Genomic DNA, 18,775 nt, shown 5'->3' with positions numbered 1-18,775 from the left:
TTTTGTCAAGCTTGGTGAGGGGGGACCTTTAATATTTTATCACTAAGTACAAAGTTAGCAGAGGGCTTTTCATAGATGTCCTTAATTAGATTGCTTTTTATCCCAGCTTGTTAAAAGTTTTGATAATGAATGGCTGTTGACTTGCATTATATGCTATTTCTGAGTATATAGCCAAGAGAAACAAAAACGTACACCCACTCAAAAATTTGTACACAAATGTTTGTAGCAGCATTATTCTTAATAGCTCCCCCAAAAGGAAAAATCCCAAATGCCTATTGTCTAATGAATGGGTAAGCAAAATGTGGTATATTCATGCAATGCTATATTATCCAGCCATAAAACAACATGAAATTCTATTACATGCTTCAGTATGAATGAAACCCTGAGAATATGCTAAGTAAAATCAACTATATACAAAAGGACACATTTTGTATCTTTCTACTTATATGAGATATCTAGGATAGGCAAATTCATTGATATAAAAAACAAAATAGACATCAGCTGGGGGTGAGGGGAGTAGGAGTTTATTGTTTAATGGGTGTAGGGTTTTTGTTTAGGATAGTGAAAAAGCTCTGCACACAGATATTTGGTAATATTTGCAAAATATTATGAATGTACTTAATGCCACTGTAAACTTAAAAATAGTTAAAATGGTAAAATTTTACCACAATAAAAAAGGAATGAACTACCAGTATATGTTATGATATGACGAATCTTAAGAACATCATGCTAAGTAAAAGAAGTCGGTCACAAAAGACCACATATTGTATGATTTCCTTTATTGAGATGTTTAGAATAAGGAAATCCATAAAGGCAGAAGGTAGATTACTTGTAGCCAGGCACTGGCAGGGAGGGATAGCTGGAGAATGACATTTGACTGCTAATGCATACAGGGTTTCTTTTGGGGATCATGAAAATGTTTCAAAACTTCATTATGATGGTTGCACAAGTCTGTAGGTATACTTTAAAAACATTGAATTGTGTTAATGGACATAAATCGTATGTGAATTAGATCTTAGTAATAATAAATAAGAAAATAAATAGTAACAAATAATACATATTAATAGACAAATAGGTGGAAATTGTTAACTGGGGAAAGCCAGAATATCTGTAGCAAGATGTAATTGGAATCACAGAGAACAGAAAAGGGGGACACAGCAGTATTTGAAGAGGGATTGACCAGAAATTTCCAAAATTATTGCAAGATGGCAACTCTTAGATTCAGGCATCTCTTTGAATCTCAAGCAGGATAAACGCAGATGAAACCATTCCCAAGTATGTCACAGTGAAACAGCTAAAAACTGCAAACAAACAAGGCTTTAAAACAGCCACCAGAGGGGAAATGACACTACCTTCAAAGAAACGTTGATGAACTAACCACTTTTCAGCAGAGTGAATTGGAGGAAGGAAGATAAATAGAGCACTACCCTTAACTTAGGGCAGTAGTTACTGCAGGAGCCAAGCTTTGTAACAGTGCCAATAGATTGGAAGAGATAGAGGGGTTCTTGAGAAGTAAGTTAGTGGTCTTCAGCCTGGATGCAGAAAACCTTCCTGGAGTCTGCCAGTGTGGATGCTGGTCCTCTGCCTCTACGTCTGCCTCCTCTACGCTGAAGCTGTTGGTGGAAGCTATCATTATGATCTGCCCTTTCTACTTCTTCCCACCATTAATCTTCTCTGCTTTACAAAGAAAAGCACACCTCTGTATTCTTACTGTGGTGTGTTGCCTCAAAACATGAAAAGCCTCCAAGTTGTATAAGAAAGGAATATTTTGAAACATTGGGATTGATGTCAGAAAATGAATTTCTAATAATTAGGTACCAGATCCTTTTGGAGGTCACATGATTTCCCAGTTCTTGGCTTTCCACCCAATTGATAGTTACTTTGATGCATTACTAAAAATAACCCTTTTTTGTTAGATCTGTATGTATTTTTTAAGCAAATTACTCAGGAGGTTCTCAACGAATTGAGTAACATCAGAAAAGCTTTTTCCGGGCACCTGGGTTGCTCAGTGGTTGGAGCGTCTGCCTTTGGCTCAGGTTGTGATCCCAGAATCCTGGGATCGAGTCCTGCATCATGCTCCCTGCAGGGCTTCTCCCTCTGCCTGTGTCTCTGCCTCTCTCTCTGTGTTTCATGAATAAATAAAATCCTTAAAAAGAAAAAAAAAAAAAAGCTTTGCAGTCTGATCTACTTACTTACCTGAATAAGATTCTTCAGGGCTAGACATACAGTTACAAAGAGTAGAAGTAAAATTGGTTGTAATTTCTGGATTCATTAAGTAGGAGGGAAAAAAGTTTTGGTAAGTAGTGTACTTAAAATGAATAACTCAATTCTGGGAAAATAACACTTAAATTTTATATACACAAATTCTAAAATGTTGATTTAAATTTATTCACATTTGTAGTTTAGAGAAGCAGGATAAAGAATATATGCAAGACTTTCAACCATAAAAGTACACTGGTTTTTAAATTTTGTTGGCAAAGTAAAATAGAGATACGAGTTCTTCATTGTTTAAGAAAAGTTTGTGTACAGTTTTCTAAAATGGTGATGGGGGATCCCTGGGTGGCTCAACAGTTTAGCGCCTGCTTTTGGCTCAGGGCGTGATCCTGGAGTCGAGTCCCAGGATCGAGTCTCACATCAGGCTCTCTGCATGAAGCCTGCTTCTCCCTCTGCCTGTGTCTCTGACTCTCTCTCTGTATGTCTCTCATGAATAAATAAGTAAAATCTTTTTTAAAAATAAAAATTAAAAAATAAAATCGGTGACAGGTGTCACATCACTGTGATGTAGGTTATGTGGGTTACATTCCAGAGAGCAAAGGAACAGTTTTTTCTTGACATACTAATGAAAAGTTTTAAATGTTAACTTATAAAATGCAAGGACTTACAGTTTTTTCAAAAGTATTTAGCAAGTAAGTACCTGAATAAAAATTGTAAAGATCATTGACAAGGCCACTAGAGTGGGCAGGGCATTGCCTGGCCTCAGAATATCTGGCCCACAGAATATCTGTGGGCCTCACTCCCAGGGTCCTTTAGGTTCAGCATCAGGAACCTGAGAGAAAGTGTCTCCTTCAGCTCTGCACCCTCATCGTCTATTCATCGTTCTCTTAGCGCTCATCACTGCATTTATACAAAAGAAATTTGTGAAAAATCTGCTTTAGAAAAAAATATGTGCAGATATCAGTCAGTTTTCATCAACTGCTTTGAATTTGTTTTTTAGGGTGGGATTAAAAACTCAGCCTGAATCAAAATGCCCTGAGCTGCTTGCCAACTACTGTGACATGTTGTTAAGAAAAACCCCATTAAGCAAAAAACTAACATCTGAAGAGATTGAAGCAAAGCTTAAAGAAGTGGTATGTATTTTTTTTTCTTAAGTTTCACAAATTGTAATTACCTTACTGGGAATTTGTGTGGTGCTGAAGAGACTTTCTGTGAGCGCGGCTCATGTTGTGGAATGTTGTGGAATTTGATAGTGTAAGAGCTCTCCAGGCCAGTTATTTCTCTTCTTGGAAATTTTTATTTTGTAGCTTCTAGAAAAGGGAAATAGTGTTTAATTCTTTCCCTTGCTTGATTTTTTTAAAGGTATTCAATGCTGGCTCCCATTAAAGGACAAAGAAGGGGAAATGACAGTAGAGAGTCTGGAAGTTTGTCACTTCTTTCTTTGTGAGAGCTAGATATAGATAACTTGGAATGAGTGAGTGTAGTTAGTACCTTGCATTTCTGTCTCCTGGGTGTTAGTGTAATATGCTATAAGCCCAGGAATGCAAAGAGGAAAAAAATAAAGAAGTAAAGATAGAAAAGATAGACAAAAGGCTTAGAAGATTAGTGTCAGATCACAGTGAGAAGGCTATAGAGAAGAGAAATTTTGGGAATAACCCGTAATTTTCATGTAAAGTTTTATTACATTATTTATTAAATCCAGAAAATTAATGTTTATAGGAACTAAAAGGTGATTTGATTACAGTCTCAAATGTGCTAACTTTTAAAGTAGTAAAGTAGGATATTGGGGCGAGTCATTTTTCAGAGTTGGGTGGTTCAGCAGGCTTCTAACTCTGTAGGCTTCGGTAAATTTTGGGATTTTAACATTGTGGTTATGTAAAGGTCTCAGAGAGATGGCCAAGATGAATTGAAAGTAGCATTGTTTTCTGTGCAGCTGTTGGTACTTAAATACGTACAAAATAAGGATGTTTTTATGAGATACCACAAAGCTCATTTGACACGACGTCTTATATTAGACATCTCTGCTGATAGTGAAATCGAAGAGAATATGGTAGAGTGGCTAAGAGTAAGTACATTTTTTAATACTTGTTTTCCTTAATATAGCACATGATTCTTATGCGTTCTTCAATAATACATTTTGGTGATATTAGTGTCAAAGAAGTAGGGGACGTTTTATAAGAGCATGGCATTAAGAATATGAAATAAAGTGATATTTAATAAAGTATATTTTCTTAATAAAGACTTTTTTTTTTTTTTTTTTTTAAATAAAGACTTTTAATGAAACACCCTTGCTATTGCTTTTCTTCCGATATATTCCGCTTCCATTTGAACTGGCCTTATTAAATGGGCTATGGATAGATAATTGCATTAAGGTGTTTTTAGTACCAAATGCTTAAGGGTGCTTGTAAATAACGACCTTTATGTAGCTAAAAGAACCAGTACATAAAAGATGATGGCTTATTTATTAAATAATCAGTGCTAATTGATTATGACTAGATTCTCATATCAGTTTTAAGTCTGCTCCTGTCAGTTCACTTTAATGGGATTTGAGTTATATTAAAATGAATGTCTTTAAAAAAATAAAATGAATGTCTTTTATTTATATGGTGTTAAGATACATAATATTATATTCATATATAAGATCAAAAAGTAGTTAGATGTACTCTATATGTCTTTCATTTATATATATTTCAAAATACACATAGATTGCTCTGATTTGCATGATAGTGTAGGATAGTAAAAATTACTCTGCAAACTGACAGTGTGCAACATGATCTTAATGTTAACAGTCAGTGGGGAAAATTGTTTTGTAACTGAGAAATTTCTAAAACATTAAGAACTCACACATGGGAAGAAAATTGTAAAATGAATATGTATTTAGGACACTGTAATTCAAAGGATAGAATCTTTTAGAACTAAAGTACTATTTCTTTGTAAAAACCTGAGGTAGTTAGAAAAATATTTGCAATTCATATGTCCAGTATTGTATCTAGAATACATAAAGAATTCTTACAACTCAACAGTAAAAAGACACCTGGGTTTAAAATGGGTGAAATATTAAAATAGACATTTCTTTCCAGGAGATATTTACATGGCCAATGCATGTATCAAAGGTGTTGGACATCATTAGTCATTAGGGAAACGCAAATCAAAACCACAGTGAGAGGGACACCTGGGTGGCTTAGTGCTTGGGCGTCTGCCTTCAGCTCAAGGCGTGATCCTGGAGTATGAGGATCGAGTCCCACATCAAGCTCCCCATGGGGAGCCTGCTTCTCTCTCTGCCTATGTCTCTGTCCCTCTCTCTCTCTTTCTCTCTGTCTCTCATGAATAAATAAATAAAATCTTTAAAAAAAAAAAAAACATAGTGAGATAACTTACTTTACTCCTGCTTTCCTCCCATTCTCCTTTACTCTCATTGTGGTGGCTAAAAATAAAAAGAAGACAAGTGTGGCAGGGAGAGGAGAACTTGATCATGCAGGCACCAGGGAAAACAATTTGGCCGTTCCTAGAAGTTAGACATAGAATCAACCCAGCAATTCTCCTCCTAAGTAATTCTTCTCAAGAGAAATGAACCTTGTCTATGAATGTTTACAGCAGCATTATTAATAAGAGCCACAAAGTGAAAACAACCCAAATTGTCAATCAGCTGGTGAAGGGATGAACAAAATATGGTTTAATCATATAATGGGATATTTAGTAGTCAAGAGAAAAGCAGTGCTGACACACGCTACAACATGAGTAAACTTTGAAAATATGTTAAGTGGAAGAATTTACAAAAGACCACGTAGTATATGATTCCACTAAAACAAAATGTTCACAATGGCCAGTCCACAGAGACTCTGTAAATACACCAAAACCTACTTAATTGTATACTTTGAAAGAGTGAGTGTTATGGTAGATGAGTTGTATCTCAGGAAGACTGTCCTGTACATGAAGAGTAGTTTGACAAGCCCTGGCCTTCTCGACTTGTGACTTAGAATTCGGTGTCAGCATCTTCCCTGTGCCTTGGGAGAGTTGTGATACTCTCTGTAAATTTGGGTCGTCGGCTTCCAGCCTGTTGTTTTTTGAGCTCTCGGTGTTGTGAAAGTTTTTGCTGGTGTTGCTTCTTCTGGGGCTTCTTGATTGTTTTTGTTTTTGTTACTACTCATTTATCACTTATGTTTGTTGTTTTTTAAAGACTATTTATTCATGAGAGACACAGAGAGGCAAAGACATAGGCAGAGGGAGAAGGCTGATGTGGGACTTGATCTCGGACTTTGGGATCACACACTCTGAGGCAGATGCTCAACCGCTGAGCCACCCAGGCGTCCTGTTTTCTCACTTATATTGATAATTTACCTTCAGTAAACTTACCTTAAGATAATTTGCCTTAAGTTCCTATTCCTGTATATTTAGAGTCTTCATTGTTGGCAGTATCAACATTACAACCTCAATGTGCCGTTTATGTTCTATTAGATTATTTTCGTTTCCAGCTTTATTTTTATTTCCTTCGTATGCTTTTATTATCGTCATTTGCCACTTAGGTCTCTTGATTATCCATTTTTATAAAATGTTAAGTGGATTTATCACTGGAAGGCAAGGATGCTACAAAACTGTATGCTTTGCTTTCTGTGGATAAACTGAATAAACATAACTAACAGATCTTGAAAAAAGTGTTATGACTGGTCACTGATGAGAAGTAGATTTTGTACTTTATACATTCCTCACATTTCATATTTGGTGATAACTGAGAGTTGACTTGTGTTGTTGAGAGATTGGTATTATTGAACTATGCTGCAGTGACTGATTCATGTCTATTGGAATCATGCAGAGAAAGCTGGGGTGACCTTGTTTAGTTTTTAAGAATCAAATTTAATAGTATAGAATATAAATATTCTAATAAATAAAAGGGGAATGATTTTATATTAAGGCATCTGAGACTTAGTTTTCCATTAAAAGTTTTTCCTAATAGTATATCAGATTATATTATTGTTCATTACCTCTTTTGTCTTTGCTTTTCATAGGAAGTTGGTATGCCAGCAGATTATGTAAACAAGCTTGCTAGAATGTTTCAGGACATAAAAGTATCTGAAGATTTGAACCAAGCTTTTAAGGAAATGCACAAAAATAATAAATTGGCTTTACCAGGTATTGTTTTATAATTATGTGTGTGTGTATATAACCTTTTTAAAGAAAATATCTTTATTTTCCAATATATTAAAAATGAGCCATAGCAATAACAGATACAAAGATGTTACAGAGTCCACATTCCTTGAAGACATCCAGCAAAACAGAATCTAACAGAATTTAGATTTGCTAATCCTGCTTATGTGTATATTTTTTATTATTATTTTATTTTTTGAGATTTATTTATTTATTTGAGAGAGAGAACATGAGCAAGAAGGGCAAAGGGAGAGGAAGAGAGACTCTCAAACAGACTCTGCACTGAGCACAGATCCCAACATGGGGCACAATTTTATGACCCTGAGATCATGACCTGACCTGAAAACAAGAGTTGGATGCTCAGTTGCCTGTGCTTTACATGTTTCAGATCCAGCCACATGAAGAGACTAAATTGCTTCTTTTTTAAGATTTTATCTTTATTTATGTATTGTATTTATTCTTAATTTTTAAGAATATTTGGCAGGGGGAGTTGGCAGGTAGACGGAGAGGGAGGAGCAGACTAGACACCTCCCCCCCCACCCCCCGCTGAGCAGAGAGCCTGACATGGGGCTGGATCTGGATCCTAGGGCCCCAGGATCATGACCTGAGCTGAAGGCAGATGCTTATCTGACTGAGCGACACAGGTACCCCAGTTTGTTTATTTTTTTAAGTAGGCTCTATATCCAGCATGGAGCCCACTAGGGGGCTTGAACCCATAACCTTGAGATCAAGACCTGAGCTGAGGGATGCCTGGGTGGCTCAGCGATTCAGTGTCTGTCTTCAGCTCAGGGTGTGATCCTGGAGTCCCGGGATTGAGTCCCACATCGGGCTCCCTGCATGGAGCCTGCTTCTCCCTCTGCCTGTGTCTCTGCCTCTCTCTCTCTCTGTATCTCTCATGAGTAAATAAATAAAATCTAAAAAAAAAAGACCTGAGCTCTGAGACCCAAGAGTCAAATGCTTAACTGACTGAAAACTACCCTCTCCCCCTTTTTAAGTTTTATTTTTATTTAAGTAATATCTATAGCCAATGTGGGGTTTAAACTCAATGAGACCCAGAGATCGGGAGTCACATACTCCCCTGACTGAGCCAGCCAGGTGCCCCTCTGATCCTTAATTTTTTTTTTTTAGGGACGCGTGGGTGGCTCAGCGGAGAGTCTGCCTTTGGCTCAGGGCGTGATCCTGGAGTCCCAGGATTGAATCCCACATCGGGCTCCCTGCATGGAGCCTGCTTCTCCCTCTGCCTATGTCTCTGCCTCTCTGTCTCTCATGAATAAAAAAATCTTTAAAAAAATAATTTTTTTAAAAGGACTCTTCTAGCAAAATCCTTTAGGGTTTTATTTTTCACCAAAGCTTACCCAGTATGTACATATTTATATATTTTTAATTTTATCCATTTTCAAGATTGGTTACTTCATATTTTCTGATATTCTTGCCTGTAGCTGATTCAGTTAATATAAAAATTCTGAATGCTGGTGCCTGGTCAAGGAGCTCTGAGAAAGTGTTTGTCTCACTTCCTACTGAACTGGAGGATTTGATACCTGAAGTAGAAGAATTCTACAAAAAAAATCATAGTGGTAGAAAATTACATTGGCATCATCTCATGTCAAATGGAATTGTAAGTAGATTGTGTGTTAGTTCTGATGTTGTTTTAACTGAAAGTACCAGGACTCTAAATATGATTTGCTTAAACGAGAGAGATCTTTCTTTGTCTCACAGGTCAAGTGTAAACAGATCTACTGGATCCAGTCCTTGGAGTTGTAGGGACGTGGGCTTCTGGTTGTATCAGCTAGGGTATTGCTTTTGTCTGCAGATCCAATACGATCCCCTCTGTGGCTCTTTTCCAGCCCAACAGAAAGGGAAAGATGAGAATGTACTACTTCAAGAGCAACTTGTAGAAGGTTCCCCATCATTCCCACTTGCATCTCATTGGACAGAACTGGTCACATGACCACATTTTGCCCCCGGGAGAGCTGGGATTTGAACCTTTATTCTGGGTAGTCATTGAGGTTTGCTAAAATTTTGATTACCACATAAGAAAGGAAGGATGGATATTGGTAGACAGCTAGCAGTCTTTTTCGTGTTTCATCTCATGTGAGGGATAGTATACTAGAGAGATGGTAATCCTGAAGAGAGTCTCATCTTTATATTATTTTGTCTGTTACAGATAACATTTAAGAATGAAGTAGGTCAATACGACTTGGAGGTAACAACGTTTCAGCTGGCTGTGTTGTTTGCATGGAACCAAAGACCTAGAGAGAAAATCAGCTTTGAAAATCTAAAACTTGCAACTGAACTCCCTGATGCTGAGCTTAGAAGGACTTTATGGGTTTGTTTTATGTTTGTTTGTTTTTTTAAGTTGTATCCAGTCACAAGGCAGAAAATATTTTATGGCTTGCTTATAATTTATGAATTCATAACACTCTGAAAATGACTTTTAACCAAGAAAAATACATTAGTGAGGGATTAATGCACCAATGAGGTATTCATGGTAAAAAAGAAATTGAAAATAAGCAAGTTACCAAGATGTGAAAGACAAAAAAAGAAAAAAAGGAGAGAAAGATTGAGTTAATGTTTAAACATTACCTGTGAGGAGTGTGACCAAAGATCTCATACTGAGGATGTGTTCAAAGATTTTATGATGACCAAAAATGTGAGAATTAGGAAACTTTGGTCCTTTTGAAGGCTTGTAAAATGTACTTGTTAGTCTCCTGCTTTAGCTACATTTTACCCCCATTCTGCAGACCTCTTGAAAGTTCCAGAATAATAATTTTCTAGAGGGAAGTGGCTGGTGTGTAAACGGCAAGTTGGGTTTGCTGTAATGGCATATGAACCATCCCTCTGGTGTCTTGTCTTACTGTAAAGAGACATTTATTGCTTCCTTTCTCGTAACCATGTCTTCTCTCCTTGATCTTTTCTCATGATACGTGTACATTCTTTTATTCATTGAGCTACCAAATAAAAGTTGAATTATGATTTTTGTGCTTATAATTTGTTCTCACCTCTTTTCGTCATGTTGGAGAATTGGTCTTCATACTCCATAACGTTTCTAGATGTTAATCATTTTCTCTTTATTCTTCATAGTCTTTAGTAGCTTTCCCAAAGCTCAAGCGGCAAGTTTTATTATATGAACCTCAAGTCAACTCCCCCAAAGACTTTACGGAAGGCACCCTCTTCTCAGTGAACCAGGAGTTCAGTCTAATGTAAGGTCAACATTGGTTGATGTAAAATAAAAATACCTTGTTTGAATTTTGGTATTTTGGTATTTTGGAATTTTATTTGGTATTTTATTTAATACAGTATTTTCCTTACATTATATTTAAAACATCACTCTGTGGTTATGCCATTTAGTTATTTATTAAACATAATAATGAACTGGAGATGCTTACTTCTTTACTTTTTCGTCCAGGATACATTTATTGTGTGATTATATTGCACTCTAAAGAGGCTTTATTCCCCCAAAATCCACTTAGATGATAATGCTGAATAATAGTCTATATATCTTCAGCTATCTAAGCACTTTCATGGCCGTATAAATTATATTAGTTGTTATTACAGGAGTATTGTCACCCATACGTTATTAACTGAGCCTTTGTTGTGTTCAGGGGAAATCATATGGTTCATTTTAAATAAAGCTGTATGTCGATTATTTGTTACTTTTCCTTTAAATAGTTCTGGGTCGTAATCTTTAGAATATTTCTAAATCTTTTTTCTCAGACATTGTTGCTATAATATGATGTTAAAAGGCCTTCCACTGTAAAATATTTAATTCGATGTTTTTTATAGAAAAAATGCAAAAGTTCAGAAAAGGGGTAAAATCAACTTGATTGGACGCTTGCAGCTCACTACAGAAAGGATGAGAGAAGAAGAGAATGAAGGAATAGTTCAACTAAGAATACTTAGAACCCAGGTTTGTTCTAAGACAGAATGTGTATATATATTTTTTAATTTGCTTTTTACCTTCAATTTTTTTTTTTTTAATTTAAAAGCATGTAGGTATTCAAACTATGATGAAGAGCTAATTTTCATTTTACTGAAATTTAAGAATTGCATTGCTGGCATTCTCTCAGTTGCTGAAAGAGAGGTCTGTACATCATGGTGGCCTCTGGTAGATTCCATTGGTTGGGCAGAACCTTGGCATTAAGCTATATCTTCCTTTGATTACAACTGACTGTGTGTCCACAATAACTGACAATTCTAAGACTGAAGTATTTAAACTTCTGCTTAAAGTTTTATTTATTTATTTATTTATTTATTTATTTATTTATTTATTTATTTATTTTTTAGCAATCCACACCCAGTATAGGGCTCGATCTCATGACCGACCCCAAGATCAAAAATCTCATGTGCTTGTGATTGAGCCAGCCTGACACCTCTACTTTTCAAAACAGTTTAAAGCTAGGATTGTGGTCCCTTTTGACGTGAGAAAGAAAACCTGTTGCAACTGATGTGTGACCATATTAACTTTAGAAGTATTCTTATTAAAACTAAGTTCTCACTTTCACTGTTTTTATTTAATATTATTTGAAACTGTGGCCAATTCAATAAAAAGTATAAAACAAGTAAAAAGAAAAGATTAAAATTTTTTATTACTTCTAGAGCATAGAGTATGATAAAGTAGAAAAAGATGGATGAAAACCAGTTTCTTTTCTATTTAGCAATAAATAAATTTTAAAAACTTAAGAGAAAGGGGTACCAACCTGGCTCATTTGGTTGAGTGTCTGACTCTTGATTTTGGCTTAGGTCATGATCTCAGGGTTGTGAGATCAAGCCCCACCTTGGGCTCTGCATTCAGCATGGGTCTGCTTCTCCCTGTCCCTCTGCTCCTCCTCCTGTTCGTGCTCTCTCTCACACTTACTCTATCTCAAATAAACAAATAAACAAACAAACTTTAAAATAAAAAGAATAAATAAATGAGAGCGTTTGAGATCCTTAAAAAAAAGATTAAGGTGTTGGTGGAACTCCCCTTGTGAACTATGAACACTTATTAAAATATCAACAAAAATGAAACAGTATAATGGGCACATGAGTTGAAAATAACTCAGAATTGAACCTACTCTATATGTATAGGCAAACTTTGGAATGAAGGAAATAATTTCCACGGACCCTGCAAAAGGGAATGGATTATTCAATAAGATTTGGGGGAGTGTTTTGTTTGGGGTGAAAAATCAGGATATGGCCCTAGTTTCTGGCTACACCAGGATAAATCCTCAATGGATTAGTGTTGAGCAGTTATAGTCATTTTACAGGATATGCAGAGGAAATTTAATTTTTTTTATGTTGTCTTAAACTGGATAACTGTGTCCAGGCTAGTAAGGCAGCCTGTCCCTTTAGGTCATGCTCAGCCTTGCTTGTTTCCCCTGATCTTCCTCCAGCCATCCCCGCTCAGATGCATCTGGGTGGATCGAGGGTGAGAGGAACTCACTGGACCTCATAGTGACAGTGAAGGGATCATCCTGTTGTCTTGACAATGTCCTGGGTCCTTGCTTTTTGGTGGGATGCTGTATCTGTCACCTGTGGGACTGACTTCCTGTTGCTGTCTCCTGCTGATGTCTTAGCAGATGAGCTCTGGTTCATTCTTTTTCCAGTTGGTAAGGACTACAGGGGCTCTTCCCTGCTCTGACTGCCTGTCCTGTTCTTACTGAGCTCTTCAACTCTCCAAGACCCTGCCACATCTCCCATGTGGCCCCTTGGTCCACTTGGCACCCTGTCACTGTCATGTCCTGCGGGATTACCGTTGCCTAGCACTTAAGGCCTATGGGGGTCTGTGAGCTCGACACCCTGTCTGGATCATGTGGGAACTGAGAAGGCACAGGAGTGCGTGTTCTAGGCATCTTGTCATGCTCCTCTTCCAGTGACGTCCAGCTAGAAGGTGCAGGCCAGGGCCAGTGCCCCGGTGCTGTTCTCTTCACTTCTCAACACTTCTCAAACACAGTCCCCTCCTCAGGTCTGCCAAAGCTGGGGGAGGAGAGCTTGAGACATTTACAGTCATTCCTCCTTCCTGGCTCCTGGGATCTCCATGTGCCTGACGGCTTTTCCCCTTCCTCCTTTCTATCTGGACCCTTGAACTAAGCCCCTGTCCTCAAGAGCCTGGCATCTGAATACAGTGAGAATGGAAGGACTCCTAGTGACAGGGGTGGGATCCTCATGTCTCTGTGGGGGACGTGGAAGATTCTTCTGTCTTGCCAAACCGTGTCTGGCCCCCCAGTCTGTTACTGCTTTGCAGCAAAACTTCACTGTGAATGTTAAAAGCCAATATTACCCCTCATTTTGTTTTCACATTTCTTTTTAAGATTTTTTAATTTATTCATTTGACAGAGCAAGAGAGCACAAGCAGGGGGAGCAGCAGGCAGAGGAAGAGGGAGGACTAGAGTGCCCGCTGAGTACAGAGCTTGATGTGGGACTCCATCCCAGGACCCGGGGATCATGAGAGCCAAGGGCAGACTCTTAACCCACTGAGCCACCCAGGCGCCCCTTCACATTTCTTTTTTAACAAATTCTAATCTCCACCAAGGCAGACAGATCCCTTTGCTTTGCTAAGGACAGAGCTTATACTGGAATAGCAAAAGAGAAAAGAATATTTAATAATTTTCTAATTATCCCTTTTACAAGCTTAATAGTAATTGAATCACCAAGGAAATATTTATAAAATTGATTTAGGCAAACAGTGCTTACTGCTTTAGGAAGTCAGAATGTTTAATTGAATCAATAAACTGGAAGTAATGTTTATTGCAAATATAATTTATTATTCTGATAAATAAGTAAAGAGTAGTAATTACTGATTTTTAAAAATAGACACCAACTGGCATGTGCTGCTACCCCAAAAAATAACTCTGTGGACAATGGAAAAGGGTGGGTAAGGGGTTTGTTATATCTTAATTGATGTTTAACACAATATCTGATTATATACATACTGAGTTCACATACAAGATAAATTTTTAAAATATGGATAGTGTGGAAGAAAGTATCCCAGAACAATAGGTGTGGTTTTCTGCAGAGCAGTTATGGATAATTTTGCTTTTCCTCAAAATCTTTGCAATCAGATTTTCTTTTACAGTGAGTAAAAAAAGGTAATTTTATTTAAGTAAAAGCTCCTGGTGTGAAGATAACCTAGTAATGAGTCTTTTGAATAGATGTTGAAAAGAGAATGAAATACATAGAAAATTATGTTTTGTTCTACTTAAAATTTAATATATTAATGCTCTTTCATTTTTCTTTTTCTTTTAGGAAGCTATCATACAAATAATGAAGATGAGAAAGAAAATTAGTAATGCTCAGCTGCAGACTGAATTAGTAGAAATTTTGAAAAACATGTTTTTGCCACAAAAGAAAATGATAAAAGAGCAAATAGAGTGGCTAATAGAGCACAAATACATCAGGAGAGACGAGTCTGACATCAACACTTTCATATACATGGCATAATCTTGAATATTATGGACAACATTAAGAACCCAGATTTCAGAGTGCTTGGGCAGAAAGTTGTAACAGTTTGTGCTGGAGGAAAGTTTATTTGGACTTTGATTACATAAATATTAAAATCTCTGCCTTACCTGACAAAACAACTATATTTTGCCAGTCACATTAGTTAGCATGATGGCATTCCCTTCATGTTGCACACTCTGTAACAGCATGCTGTTTTGTGGAGAAACTTGCATTCATGAAGAGCCCATGATGAACTTGTAAAAGTAAATTTGATTTATACCCACCAGAAGAAATAGTCGGGAAGGGTGAGGGCGGGGTTCTTGTTGCTTTCCTCTTTTCCTCTTTTTTTTTCTCTCTTACAAAAATGTACTTGCACAAGGAAGGATCTTCAGATATTCGTGCACTGAATAATGCTGTTATGTTTTGTTTTTTTAAAAATGCAATTAAAACTAGAAATAGCACTCTTGGTTTCTTTTGATCAAAAGAGGGAGCTGGTCTATACAATATTGGGGGGGTGGCGCAGATGTAGGTGAGAAGATAAGTATTTTAACAGTATCACACTATTCACACCCTCTCCAGTATAGTGACAGGATTTAATGGTGACCTGAAAATGATACTGAATTTTTCCAACTTAGAAACGTTGGCTTTCTTTAAGCAGGAGACTGCTAGTTTAGATGTTTGTTGTTAAATAAGGAGATTTAAAATCTTACATGGCTGGAGAGCTTGTTTTGAAAAACTGAAGCTTATATTAATTTGTTGCTTCAATTGTTTAAAAAAATGTATGGAGATAGGTCATTTCAACTGCACAGTCAAAAATGGCAAAACAGTGTGTTCACTTACACACTTAACGTTTGTACACCTAATACTATGCCAAATTTATTGAAAACAAGGCAGAAATCTTCTCTTATATAGTTACGTAACTGACCTCTTGATCTTGAGCATAGAGATATTTTGGAATTTTAACGTTTCATGATTAGGGATTTATAGCCTCAGGTTTCTGGAAAGGAAGACATTCTGTTGTAAAAAGTAGTGATTGTCCATTACCGAGGGAAGAGAAAAACCGCAACGTAAGACCCGAAAAGCATAAGCAAAATTGTTTCAGTCTTAATATGAGCAGTAAACTTGCCAAATATATGTACATATATATTTATATATTTTAAAAAATAAACATTTTTAAAATGTTCAGAGGGCAACACTTACCTTATTTCAGTCGATCCAAAGTAGCAACTTAACTAGTTGCTGACAACTGAACACCCAGAGTAATGCAGAGTTCAGGCCTTGAGGACACAGCAACTTAGCAGAGGAACGTATTCCCTGTTGGGAAGGAGTGGCTCTACATGGATTTTTATTCATTACACTGCATGTTCCAAGTTTCTCGCATTTTCTATCTTGTTTGATACCAAGTAATACTTTAAACCTATGATTTTGGAAATGGTAGGAATTGGAATGCCAAGCTTTGAAAAGTGTATGGTGGACAGTATCATGCAGAGTGCTTTCAGGAACATTCCCTGGAATCCATCCCCAGTCCCAAGCCAAGAGGCATTGTGAGCTGCCTGCTGGAAGGAAGGAGAACAAATTATTCAGAACATTGAAGGTGTCACTGGGTATATATTCATATACCTGTTCTGAAACATAGGAAATTGGAATTTTGTATCTAATTTAAAATCTTACACTTAGCTCTAATAATGTGTCCATTATTAGACCAAGTGTATTATGGAGAATTAAACTAAATTGATGATTGTGGACAATGGATATGTTTGAAATTTTAAAAAATAATTTTGTAATAATTGTGGCCCTTACATTTAACAAATAGTTTAGGATTGGGCATATTTGCTTTTCCCATATAAGAATGCCCAGGGAAGACCATGGAAAGGAGAATTAGAGGTCATTTTTTAAAGTTTCAGATTTGTTGCTTTAAACCATAATTGTTCCCAGAACATGTTTGGAATTTCTCATCTTTTTGGTCATTTAATTTGAGAATGAGAGCCATGATGTTTTGATTTATAAAGAGAATTTAATGCAAAAGTGGGTAACTAAATCCATAGCAAAGTTTTCTATTAAATTTTATAAATTTTTTAATACTTAATTATGTCCTAATTATATTTTGGGAAATTGAACAGCAGCAAATACTGTAGACTTACAGTTTTCATCTTTTTTTTTTTGTTATGTATACAAAAGTTTAATTTTTGGTGTTTATGAAAACAGTTTAGTTGACGAGGTGCCTATACCATTGTTAAGTTTTCTTTAAATACATTTTGATGATAGATTTGCTAATTAAAAAAAAAAAAATCTGAAAAAAAAAAAAACGTACCAGCCATGAGCTTAAAAGTACAGAATCACAGTTAGTATCCTTTATTAAGTCCCTTCTCTCTGATTGCACTTAAAAGTGGTACTGTCTGAGCAGGGACGAAGCCTGACATAGTTAAGGGAGAAGAATCTAGGCCACCAGGAGTAGGGCAATGAGATATGTCACAGGTTAATTTAAACTGTGAACACTCCTTTTCTAATTTAAAGATGGAACCATCTGGAAAATGTTAACCTTTTGTCCTCTCATTGCCAGAGTGAGTAGACATGAAGCAAAACTTACAAAGAGAACAATTTTAATACTTTCAATGAGAAAACTATTAGGACATTAGTGTTCAATGATTTAATGAGGATCTTGAAATAAATTATGAAGTCTTCCAATTTTTACATTTATTGGTGGGGTCCCTGCATTGTCAGCGTGTTTATTTAAGTCTCTTATTTTGTGCATAAAATGTTAACAATTTCCAAAAACGAAATGTTAGCTTTCTTGTTTTTACTTTTTATTGAATTTAATACAAAATATGACCAGAGTAGTTACAAAGTATTTTGCATTATTTGCAGTAGGATGTCACTGGCCCAGCTCACAGGGCAAATTTTAAAAATTCAATTTGAGTGAAAGATTTGTTAGTTTTCCAGAAAGATTTGCTATCTTAAACTCAAGCCGGTTTTTCTATTTTCATGTAAATGACTGGGATGCTATCTTATAAACTCTTCCAAGGTCATGTTTGTGAAATCAACATTACTTGAGAGCTTTCCTGTCATCTACACTATATATGTTGTCTGGAGTGTTGAACAAATTTGCGTTCCTAAGTTGTAATCTATCTTCGTATGGTATATACGATTTTGAATGTGTGCCACTACATACTGAGATGATAATGCTGTACAATTTTAAATGGTAGCAGTTTCTGTATGCAGTAGGCTGAAATATTTTAATGAACTGCTTAATTTTTGGATTTTATTTTTTAAGTTGTATAATTTATTTTCTTGCAAAATAAAAAATGTAATATAAAAGCCTTCACCTATCCAGAAAATGTTCATGTTCTACTATTAAGTAATTTTTGAGAGTTAAATTTGTGTAATAAGTATATTTACACATTTCATGGTGAAACAGTAAATCTTAGCCTTAGGAATCAAACATGAAAAGTAATCCACTTATTTCTTTTAGATTTCTTTTAGATGATGAAAGCGATCAGAAGTGTAGCTTTCCCAATGGTGATAGCAGCCTAAGGTTATCATGCCTGGAAAAGATAAAATATTTCAGACCTGAACGTGATTAATGCATTCCTTCCATCAGGTTAGATAGGCCAGGTCATAACCACAATATGAATTTTATATGTCAGATAAAAGTAATATATATAATTATTTCATGTTTTGTGGTTTTTTGAAAATTTGTGAAATAGTTAAATTTCAAAGCTAGAGAAAGTTTAGTAATAAGGTTGTGGACAGTGTCTTTCATGGAAGTACCATAGAAACTGGGTGGCTTATAAGCAACAGAAATTTGTTTCGCCCCGTTCCAGAGGCTGGAAGTCAAAGATGAAGGTGCCACCACAGGTGGTTTTGGTCTTGAACCTCTTCCACTGTGCAGCTGCTGACTTCTGGTTGCGTCCTCACATGGAGGAGAGAGGGCTGAGAGAGGTGCCAGGGTCTCTTGTAAGGGCACTAATCTCCTTCATGAAGCTCCTAACCTTATCAAAGC

The 18,775-nt window shown here is 36.3% G+C and overlaps 1 protein-coding gene across 1 annotated transcript in view; it reads left to right on the top strand.

Annotated features, from left to right (window-relative positions):
- CUL5 (cullin 5) overlaps window positions 1-18,097 on the top strand; it is a 93,847-nt gene extending 75,750 nt beyond the window's left edge. The window contains 8 exon segments of the mRNA XM_026006786.2: window positions 3,215-3,347; window positions 4,148-4,279; window positions 7,218-7,341; window positions 8,796-8,971; window positions 9,521-9,682; window positions 10,438-10,556; window positions 11,140-11,263; window positions 14,581-18,097. Of these exon segments, the coding sequence (XP_025862571.1) occupies window positions 3,215-3,347; window positions 4,148-4,279; window positions 7,218-7,341; window positions 8,796-8,971; window positions 9,521-9,682; window positions 10,438-10,556; window positions 11,140-11,263; window positions 14,581-14,775 (1,165 nt within the window). The 3' untranslated portion in view covers window positions 14,776-18,097.
- Window positions 18,098-18,775: the final 678 nt, after the last annotated feature.

The sequence above is a fragment of the Vulpes vulpes genome, chromosome 12, assembly GCF_048418805.1.
Source record: "Vulpes vulpes isolate BD-2025 chromosome 12, VulVul3, whole genome shotgun sequence".
NCBI classification, from domain to species: domain Eukaryota; kingdom Metazoa; phylum Chordata; class Mammalia; order Carnivora; family Canidae; genus Vulpes; species Vulpes vulpes.
This window is presented reverse-complemented; position numbering and strand designations above follow the sequence as displayed.